Source organism: Manis pentadactyla, chromosome 8 (genome assembly GCF_030020395.1).
Source record: "Manis pentadactyla isolate mManPen7 chromosome 8, mManPen7.hap1, whole genome shotgun sequence".
Taxonomy (NCBI): Eukaryota; Metazoa; Chordata; class Mammalia; order Pholidota; family Manidae; genus Manis; species Manis pentadactyla.
The window spans coordinates 97,335,426-97,346,542 of record NC_080026.1 but is presented as its reverse complement, the minus strand read 5'-3'; the positions used below and the strand labels follow the sequence as shown (position 1 = coordinate 97,346,542).

Here is an 11,117-nt window from a genome sequence, read left to right as displayed (position 1 = left end):
AAACTCCCAGGTGAGCCACAGAAACCTCCAAGACACCCACACAATAGGCCTCAGGAACCAGGGACAACCCAGAGTGGGCGGAAGGGAGGTTCCTGGTCATCCAATGGGAAAGAGGTAGGTCAGGCCTGGGCAGAAGGACAAATGAAGCCCACATCCCATATTCCCATCACTCGCTGGCTCCTCTCATTCAGCGCTCTGGACCTGGGCTGTCCAGTGTGTGAGTCACCACCAGCCCATGGGGCTACTGAGCCCTTGAAATGTGGCTGGTCCAAGTTGAGACATACCGTAAGTGTAAAATACAGATTCCAAAGACTGTGTATGGAAAAAAGAATGCCAAGTATCTTAATGATTTTTCATGTCGATTACATGTTGAAATGATAATACCTGGGGTATAGTCAGTTAGATGAAATGCATTATTTAAATTAATTTCACCTGTTACTTTTTACTTTTTAATGTGGCTACTAGAAAATTGTAAATTGCATATATGGCTTGCATTATATATCTATTAATGTTGATCTAAAGGATCAAAAAGAAAATGTAATTGAATTCAAAATGAACAAATGTAAATATTTCTATCCAAATGCAAATTAAATGAATACAATAAAAAACTAAAATTGTCTCCATGTATATTTTCAAATTCTTTTCTAAAACATTCAACGTTTCTATTAAAAATAAAAGGGAATATGTACCTATCAAATATAAAAGTTTTAAATCAAAATGATCTAAATAAACCTGAAAATCTTAACTGACTTCATTGAAAGTTTTATTAAATCTTATAAACTGCAATAAAAAAAATTATAGACAATTCTAGTAGGGAACATAAAGAATTTGCTCTATGTTCACACTTACTACATCTGAACCTACATATATTCACTTAAAAGAATACAATGAATTTTTTAGTATTCCAAAATATTCCTCAGCTATGTGTAACTGTTGTGCATGTCACAGTAATTCCAGATACATCTCCAGAACACTGGAGCAGAACATGGAGACACACTGGGTGCTTGGCACTAACAGGTTTTTTGTACTATCTGAGTGGACAGCTGGGTAAGTTGAATAAGCTGTCTTTTCTCTCACCTAAGCACTCCCACAGCCCAAATCCTCCCCATAATAATAAGCCCTCCAAGGTTGGCAGCAACACATCCCACCAACCTTCATGAAATTCAGACTCAGTTACCTTCATTTTAAGGACAAAGAGAAAGAGAAGGCGAAACACATTCTTTGTGTCAGTCACAAAAGTGGATAGAGCTACAGGTCATACTCTGCCAGTGCTGAAAGCTAGACCCATGTATCCTTTTTATTTTTAAATTTACAAACAACAAAATTTACTCTTACTGGCTTTACTGACAAATGTATATAGAGTTGACCCTTGAACAACACAGGTTTGAACTGTGTGGGTCCACATATATGTGGATATTTTTCAATAAATATACTGAAAAATTTTTTTGAGATCTGTAACGATTTGAAAAAACATTTCTATTCTCTAGCTTATTTTATTGTAAGAATACAGTACATAATATGTACAGCTTATAAAATATGTGTTAATCGACTGTTTATGTTGTCAGTAAGCTTTCCAGTCTACAGGAGGCCATTAGTAGTTAAGCCTCTGGGGCTTTAAAAGTTGTGCATGGATTTTTTACTGTGGGTGGGGGAGAGGGGTTTGGAGCCCCTGACCCCTGCATTGTTCAAGGATCAACTGTAGTTGTGTAACTGCCACCATGACCAAACACAGAACAGTCCCAGCAGCCCCCAGAATGCTTCCCAGGTTTGGTATTGCCAGTTTTCATTTTTAGCCATTCTAATCGTGTGTAGTGGTATCTCAATGTGTGTGTGTGTGTGTGTGTGTGTGTGTGTGTGTGAGATATGCAGGGATATCTGAAAAACAAGCTCAGGGCAGGGTCCCCACTTTCCCGGGTCTATGGATGACATTGTCCCGGAGAGTCAAAAAAACTTCCCATCCTGGACTGGTGACATATCCAGGAAAATGCCTCGGTGGGCTTTTTTTAATGAGAAAGGGAAGCCCCTAGGCTTAGCCTGCCTGGGAGTTAGAGACTAAGCGGGAGCTGACCTGGTCTGCACAACCATAAGGGCACAGGATCTGGAGCTCCTTGAGAGTCTCAGCTCTGGAGAGGAGGATGAGAGGCCAAGCATGGAGTGAAGGGACAGCTGTGCCGACAGCGCATGCCTTGTGACCAGGACAGGGACAGGACCAGTCTCCAGAGGGGGAACTCCCTGGGGCTGGGGCCTATCCAGCAATCTCTTAAAAGTAGGAGGTTGAACACTGAATTTGCAGCTGTCTCCTGCTCTGCGCTGTGGCCCCTCTGCCACACATGATGGTATTGGGTGGGTTGTTTTGCTTTGTTTTTTTAATATGAAAGAAGAGATCCCTCTAGGATCACGGGACTTACAGCCATCAGACTGCCATGGAGACATGGAGATGCGGCCTCACCCTCGGGGCTCCATCTGGGAGGGAGGCCTCTTCCCTGGACTCTAGCTGGAATCAGTGTCCACATAAACTCAGGTGTCCACAGAGCACCAGAAGCCTCTTTTGGACCGAGAAAAGTTATGTATTAGTCAAATTACTGCTGCAAAAAACTACCTTAAACTTAGTGGCTTAAAACAACACATTTCTTATCTTACAGTTCTGTGGGTCAGAAGTCTGATGTGGGGTCTCACTGGGCTAAAGTCAAGATGTCAGCAGGCCTGGGCTCCTACTGCAGGCTCTGAGGGAGACGCGGTTTCCTTGCCTTTTCCAGCTTCTCGAGGCTGTTCTTTGGCTTGCGACCCCTTCCTCCCTCTGCAAAGCCAGACACACGGAGTTGAGCCCTTCCCACAGGGCATCACTACAACTTCCTCTTCTGCCTCGCAGAACCTCTGTGATTACATTGGGCCCACCTGGATGACCCAGGCTACTCTCACTATTTTAAGGTCAGATGATTAACAACCTTAATCCATCTGCAACCTAAATTCTCCTTTGCCTTATAACATATCACAGGCCCCAGGGGTTAGGAAGTGGACATCTTTGGTGGGCTATGCCCATTGGCACTAAAAAAGAGGGCCACAGTTGTAAGGTGTAGTTGGGGGGATCCTAGATCAAAGAAGGCTGGAGCCAAAGAGACGGGAGGTTGAGAGAAGGAACTGCTAAGAACAAAGCCCTGGGAATGACTTTTGAATTAGGAATATTTTTGGCATTCTAATACCATCTTGCATTTTTAAAATGTTTAGCCCATGTATGCCAGGCATTGGGCCAGGCACTTTCCATACTTCATCTCATTTAACCCTCATAACAGCCCAAAAGGACGGCATTATTTTCACCACTGAAGCCTGGAAGGGTCAGACACTCCTTGGAGGTCCCATAGGAGGGGAAACAATGCAAATGAACCCATGTTCACAGTCCCTCTGGGTGGCATTTCATTCGTTACCCCCATATGATGTGGCACCGTCCACCCCCTCCCCCACCAGAGATGGCTCCACAAACTCCCAGGAAAGCTGGGAATGGACAGTTCTTCTCCAGGCTGGGCTCCCCTGACCCTCCGTAGGCTCTGGGCCAGCAGGCAAACCTCCCCTGTTCCAGCCATGCCAGGACAGAGCGCAGGCCCTGGAGACACCTGGCCTCGTCCATCCCAGGCAGACAAGGCTGGGAAATCCCCCTGCCTGTCCCTGCCCTAGACCAGGAGTAGTGCCTCTGTGGCTGGGCCAGAGACAAGTGTGTGGGCTCTAGGCACACAGCTCCCAAAGTCAAGGGTTTCAGGTCACACTGGCATGTCATTTTACCAGCAGACGCCACGGGTCTCTTCTCAGACTGGGCAGGATGCAAGGTCAGTGTCAGCAGACCTGACCCTAAAAATAGGCTCTCAGATGCCAGTCAGGGTGGCTGGGTGTGTGGCTGTTGCACACCCCACAGATGAGCACCTCCTGACCCGGTCAGGCCCCAGCACACCCAGGTAAGGACCTTCTGTTGGGGGGTGGCTGGCACCTCTTGGGTCCAGGCAAGTGTCCTTTGAGGGCTGGGTATGGGAATTAGACGACTGCTTTCCACCCTGTTTCTTGAGTAGCAGAGAACAGCTGACATCCTTCTAGTATGACAGGCTTCTTATTGCCCTTTCTCAAGAAATTTCTCCACTTGCCTCCCTCTAAATCTGAGCTTCCAGTTCAATGACCATTTCTCAAAGGTAGTAGGGCAGTGACAGCTCATGGGGCCCTTCTGAGGTATTGGGTATATTGTATCACATATCGTATTCCAGCAAGGTTCTCTGTCCATTTAGCCAATAGACAGGAAAAAATCTCAGTGGGAGGGCGGAGGGAGACCCTGCAGTGACACACATAATATGTAGGGCAGCACAAATTACAAATCAACACCCCAAACCCCAGGGATGGGAATTCTTCCTGTGTCCTGGGTAATGCTGAGCATTATTTAGACAGAGCGGGCATATCTGAAGCTTTTCCAGTCCTTGGGGATGACTGCCCTGGTGAGATGGGGCCCCAGGGACCCTTGATCAAGTCAGCAGCATGTACAGGTAGCAAAGCAGGAAGCCGTCCTGTGTCTCAGAGCAGGGCCCTCCCATTACACCTGTGGCCCCACTGGCCCCTCAGGGGCTTGGAACCGAGAGGTATTGGGAGTGAGGGGCTCTGCTGGTTCAGAAAAACTGAAATATTCCCAGGGGAAAAACTCCTGAGAAAGACAGGAGGGGGCAAGAGGCACATGTATGGAGAGGCCTCCTCACTAAAGCACCTGAGGGTCCCTGGTGCCCAGCGCTTGGGGTACTGACTTTCCCTCTGTGGCCCCTCTTGCTCTCTATATGAGAAAATCATTTTTGTTCTCCCAAGAGACATTTACAAACAACACTTGGAGGGCTTCTGAGCTGAGTCCTGTACGAGGAAGAGCCTTGGGTACGGCCATGTGGGGGGGATGTGGGAAAGGGTCTGAGTTGGGGGTTCTTCGGGGGCAAAAGCAGATCTGTGCTAAGGGTGGGAGGGGTGAAAATGGCCCTCCGCCCTCTGATAAGCTGGGGCATTGCAGTCCTGTGCTGGCCCTGGGCTGGAGGGGACTCAGGCTGGTCTGAGGGTGGAGTCCTGTGGCTGTTGTCAAGCCCACGGGGGGGGGGGGGTGAGAAGTGAAGGAGGGGCACGAAGGCTGGAGGCTTGGCTGCTGGCATTTCCTGTGGCTCTGAAGAGGCCCACCCAAGTCCACGAGGGAAGGGGGCAAGCTGCCCTCCATGGAGACAGGGCTGGCCTTCCCCAGTCCCTGGACGCTTGTGACTCGGTAATGTTTCCTGGTGCCGACAATGTGCTAGGCATGGTTCTAAGAGCTTTCCTTCTAAGTATTAACTCATCTGCTCCTAACAGCCCTGTGAGACGCAAATTCGTTATCTCCATTTTCAGCTGTGGAAAGTGAGACACATAGAAGTGGAGTGGTTCACCCAGTGCTGCATGGCCTAGACAGCGGTAGAGGCCAGAGCCCGTGCGCCTCAGAGTCTGAGGGCAGAGCCACCGTGTGCTGGTGTCACTGGGGCGGGGACAGGGTGACACTGCATCCCTGCTTCCCCTTGAGGCCTGGGCCTGGGAACAGTCATTCCAGATGCTGCATCTGGAATGGTCACCGCCCATTTGTCCTCTTCAGCCTGACTCCAGAGCAGATGGTGTTGAATTTTCACTTCTGGTGACCCTTGATAGTTATAGGCCCACACTTCCAAGATAAATAGGGAGTCAAGTCTCACAGTAGCCTAGCATAGCCACAAAGACTTTAACAGGCTGGAGGGAGCTCTTTCTCTTCCTCCCAAATGCCCTGCTTGCACTCGATACATGAGCAAATGCGTCTCATCACCCACAAGAGAAGGTTCCAGCTCACTTGTGCCCCAACCCCCACCAAACTGCTCTACCCACGCTGGCCTACTCTGGGCTCAGCACACAGTTGGGAATTCTCTGCCCACCCTCTGGCCTGCCTCCCTGTCCCCCTTCATGAAACATTCTGTGATGTGCCAAGGACTTACCTCATTTCACCCCACAGCCACAGAGGTGGACATCATCCCCATTCTTCAGATGAGGAAGCTGAAGCCGGGTGTGTGCGGCTCCAAGGCCGGCGGGGGTGCTCTCTGCGACATCCCACCATTCTGGCTTCACATCAGGGAGGCACGCAAAACTGAAAGGCCCCGTGCTGCCCTCGTGGCCAAAAACATGGTGATCCGTCTATTGACAAGGCTTGAGACATTCCTCTGCCTGGCTTGCCTTCCAGTTGTACCAGTTAATAGCTTGGTGTCATGTTACTCAACTCTCTGGCCCTCAGTTCCCTCATCTGTAAGGTGGGGGTAGCCTGTCTAGGAGGTTTTGACAGTAGATAATCACTACGCACACCACAGCAGTAAACAACTGTACGGTCATTTCCCCGGGTCCAGACAGGGCCTTGATTTCTCAGTGAGCCTTTGTGGCAGCTTTAAGAGCTGGGAGCTTGGCCACAGCCTCGGGCCCTGAGCCTCCTCTGCACAGCACTGAGAGACTTGAGAAATAGTGGCCTGCGCTGGGAAATGGGCAGGGGGGCAGGTCCACAGTGAGGGCCGCACCCCCGCAGTCTATCCACACAAGAAAGCCCCCTGTTCTGAGGTGATGCATGGCAGGGAATGACCTTTGAATGACATGGTTAGAAGACCATGTATTCCTGAATTCATGAGCTGTGGAACTGCCTGCAGTGTTTCCACACATCTTCAGAGGGAGCAAAGGCCCAGCTGCTTAGGAGGCAGGAACCACGCTGGCCTGGTTAGACGTCACGGCCTCTTGTCCCCTGTGCTAAGCCTCCTCTCCCAATAGCGCCTGGACAGCAGAGGTGAAGGCCATCTCGGCCAGCTCCTCTGTCTGAGGACGAGGCTGCAGGGGGCCTCTGGTCTCCTTACAGTGTCTGGGAAGCTCAACTCTGCCAAACCGAGACTGGGGAAGTTAATTAGGAGTTCATAAATGACCACCCTGAAGTTCTCTGAGGCCATTTGAAGAGTTAATCAAACAAGTTATGACATCAACACCATTGCAGAAGGAATATTAAATTACCTCTTTTAAAGGAAGCTTTGTTTTTTTAATACAAGGATTTTATATTAATTCACATAATTGCCTCCTGTTAACATGCATGTCAGAATCCAAAAGAAAAAAATCTGTTAAACTTGGATTGTGCCTGATACATTAGGAATTAAATTGTAGGCAACAAGAAATTCCTGGGTTTTCATGTCTAGGTTTTAATTTCTTAAAACTCCACAAATTTTATTTCCTAGTTGTGATCATTTTTGTAGATCTGAGATATATGTAAAGACAAATATTGATTTGCAGTAAATTAAAAAATATGTTTACATACTCTGCTTCCAAATTCCACCCCTTCATACCCCAGCAGTGGGTATTACTCTTCTAATAATGTAAGTTGCCCAACCACAAAAACATTTTCACTCTCCCCCTTCTTCCAAGGCACATTCCAAGCCCGGCTTGGATGGTGTCATGGAAGAAATGTGGTGTGCAGGCATTTAAATACAGGCTACCTTTCCCCCCAATCCCAGTGCCTTTGGAAGATAAATATGCCATGTACCCGTGAGCAGATACAGAATGCCTTCAAAGGGAGGGAAACTTTTTTAAAAGATTAAAATATAAACAGCTCTACTAGACTGAAAACATCTAGAAGGCAGAGACCTCTCTGGCCCATCCCATCCCTGATGCCAACAGAGGGATGAATGAGTAAAGCCTGGGCATGGAGGGCGGGCCAGGCCCAACCTATGACAAGAAGCTGGAAAAAAAATGAGGCCCCTGCCTATGACCAGTGACCCACCAGAGCACCCCCGATGCTGGCTGACCTAGACCAAGGCTGGGCCAAGGCAAGTCAGGGACATGGGCTGTGACACCACAGGGGACAGGGACCGCTGCTGCCCTCTTCATCTGAGGGCTTTCTCTAGTCGGGTGGGGGAAGCTTCCCTCAGAGGTGGAATCCCCGGACGTTTCAGAGCCCCACACTTACACTGGTCTCTTCTAAGGCCTTGCATCTATCTGATTTTCTTTTTCTTAAGGAAACTGTATAAGCTTCAGGATCCACAGAACTTGATTGCCTTCTGGTTTCCCTGGAATCAGAGAATGAGAGGGATTCTCTAATGGGATTAGAGGGATGAGAATGACATTCTGACATGACCTAGGCCTGGTCCACCACGAGAGGCCTCAAGGAGGACACAGCCCTGCCTCCGGGGTGCTCACAGTGGCTGGGAGAGCAGGCAGTGCCATGGGAACTGTACAGAACACCACAGGCCTTGTCCCGAAGGCCACGCTCCTGCAGCGCAGCCCGCAGGCTCAGGGTGAGCCTCTTCGACATCCAGAACAGTTATGAAATAGAGCATTCACAGGCGTCTCCCCTTGCTCCGTACACTCAAGTAATACATGCTCATCACAGAGATTTTAGAAAAGATGGTTCCTTAAAAAGAAGAAAAAATCATATACAATTCCATCATCCTAAAATAAGCATACAGCCAGTGTTACTATTTTGATGAAATGTATTTTTGTATAAGAACAGAATCATACTGTACACATTGCTTCATAAACTCCTGGTCTCTTCCCCCCACAAGTGCAAGTCTCTTTCCTTTTGATTTCTCAAAACTGCCACAAGTGCAGCTGTCGTGTCTGACAGTCTCACTGAAGGCTTCAGGTCAGAGTTAGGGCTGACACAGCTATGGCACACCGCCAAGCTGGGCCTGGGGAGTCCCTGTTCTCAGAGGCCCTGTGGGCTGGCTGGCTCCAGACCGTGGCCCTCCCTCCCCCACCCTGGTGCAGGGCCCCCCACATCCTCTAGGATGTTCTAGAAGGCTCAGATCTGCCCTCGTTTTCTTGTACAGACCAATCTAGTTCTCTTTGTTTCACGCCACTACCTTCTGAATCATGTTTCAATACTTGCTACCTTTTTCTTCTCAAAATGACCCTCAAAGAGTGTTCTTTGTTAGGCAAGAGGCCTGTTCTGTGGCTTACATTCCTAGGCATGGCTACCTGGCCAGTCTCTGCAGGCTTGAGGTTCACTTAGAGATTTAATTTTCCCCCTGAAATGAATGATGCCTCTCTCCACCTGGCTTCTCCCATCCTCCACCTTAGAAAGCAAGAGTTCAGATTGGGTTTTTTTGTTTGCTTGTTTGAAAGAGCACCTTTACCCCTCCATTTTATCAAAAAAGAAAGTGAAATAAATGGAGGATAAGACACGTAGATTTGAGAGTCCTCACTGGTTGTTGGGGCTGTTAGAGAGAGAAGGGCCAGGAGCCAGTGAATGTCAGGAGGGAGGGACAGAGAGGTAGAGGACCCCCAAGGGAGTACCAGTTCCCGGGAGCAAATAAGACAGCAGACAGAGTAGAAGTGGCAAACCAGAAGTCACAAGCAGCTTCCTTCCCAGACTGTTTTGTTTGGCCAATACAGTTTAAAAGATATAGACATGGTTAATTATTATAAAATACAATTATTTATTAAAAGAATCCCAAAATAGAATATAGAAAAAAAATCTTCCTGAGTCCTGCCACTTGCTCATAGTATTGACATTTTGATGGGGTTTTTATTTCTGATAAAAAACCCCAACTATATAAGGTTTCAAAAATTTGTTTACATAAAGTCAAATCATGGTGTCAAAATTATAGTTTTGAATTCATTCAAAACCTTTCCTCCTTGGGCTAGGGAAACCTTTAACCAAATGTTAAGTAGTACTACTGAAAATTCTGAAATGGAGTCAGAAATAACACGGAGGGGTCCCTGTATTATTTGTGGAAGTAGATCTTCAAAGGCCAGGCCACTGTTTCACAGAAGGAAATGACCCTCCAGGTCTTAGTGCCTTAGTGCACTTGGCCTCTGCATTCTTATTATCACAACATCTTTAAATGTTTTAAAATTAACAGTATCTAATTTTAGGTTCCCTCAAGGGCAGACCCAGAGACCAGGGCTTGGGTGCAAGTTGTTTATTTACAAGGTGCTCCGGAAGCAGGGTGCAGAGTGAAGTGAGGCAGGAAGGGAAGAGTCAGCAAAGGATGTGAATGAGCAGATTACCACTCTGGGCAGCTGGGGCTGCGGCGTGCTGGGGAGCCTGCAGGAAACTGTGCAGGAGAGACTTCAAAATGGTCCCCTTCAGGAGGAGGAAGCTGGAGTACTTATTTACCCACTGCTACTCCTCATTGGAGATAACTTCTGTGGGTAACTCCCCATACTTTAGGCCTGAAAGTACCCTAATGCAGGGAAAAACAGGGGCTTGAGGGAGGAAGCATTTTGTGCATTATGGAACTATCCATTTATACTGCAGTGATCTGAGCCAAGGCATGGGACAGGGCAGTGATGGCATCTGCTACAGCTGCCTACATTTAAATGTCAGATTTCACACAAAACTCTGGCTTTCTGACTTCTCATAAAAATATCAGACAATCTGGGCTTGCATTCTCACAGGGAATGGCAGCTGCTGCCCCCATCAGAGGGGCCATTCTTTGCTCTCTAGTGTGCCACAGACCCCACCACTCCCTGATGTCTTCTGCCTAAGGCCAACAGTTAGGTTTTTGTTTTAGTCTTTAATACCCAACTCACTTGCTTCCTCTATGTTACCACCTGGCCCCCCAGGAAGGAGCCTGAGTTTGCTGTCCTTTCAGGAGGAGACAGGCTGAGGCTGCACGTAAGGCCATGATGTAGCCTTTAAATTGGCATTTGGTTTCCTGGGACAAAACCTTTAAATATGAAGCTGTAACAGGAACCTGGAGACCTCTCTTGACAACCTGCCCAGCTCTCATTATAACATTTAGCCTGTGATTGATACTGTGTGTGTCATCAAGACCTTGGCAGTTAATGTCTGGGTCGAATCTATGGAAACCAAACAGAACAGATTTGTCTTCCCCTTCCATTTTGGCTGTGATCTGGGAAACAGACGCTCCCAGCCTCTCTGAGATTCAGAGATTTGGAGGCCATGCAGAGAGGGATGCACACAAGCTGCCTTCATGATTTGGAAAGATTACAGGTCTGTGGTTTCTGGACGGTTCTGTGCTTTGTTCTCTTCCCCATCAAATCTGCACATTGGAGGATAATAGATCCCAGAGCTCCCTCTGCATGCCAAGCCACTCTGGGTAGACCGCACCACTTCCTCTTCTGTCTGGAAATCC

The 11,117-nt window shown here is 48.0% G+C and overlaps 1 protein-coding gene across 3 annotated transcripts in view; it reads left to right on the top strand.

The window, feature by feature from the left end:
- The first annotated feature begins 3,699 nt into the window (after nucleotides 1–3,699).
- The window catches only part of DUSP29 (dual specificity phosphatase 29), a 32,668-nt gene continuing 25,250 nt past the window's right edge, over nucleotides 3,700–11,117 (top strand). Inside the window, exon 1 of one of the 3 annotated variants that reach the window (XM_036928837.2) lies at nucleotides 3,700–3,944. In XM_036928837.2, the coding sequence (XP_036784732.1) occupies nucleotides 3,763–3,944 (182 nt within the window). In that variant the 5' untranslated portion in view covers nucleotides 3,700–3,762. Of the gene's footprint in view, nucleotides 3,947–11,117 lie in introns of all 3 variants that reach the window. The other 2 variants (XM_036928840.2, XM_057506026.1) reach the window with 2 other exon arrangements.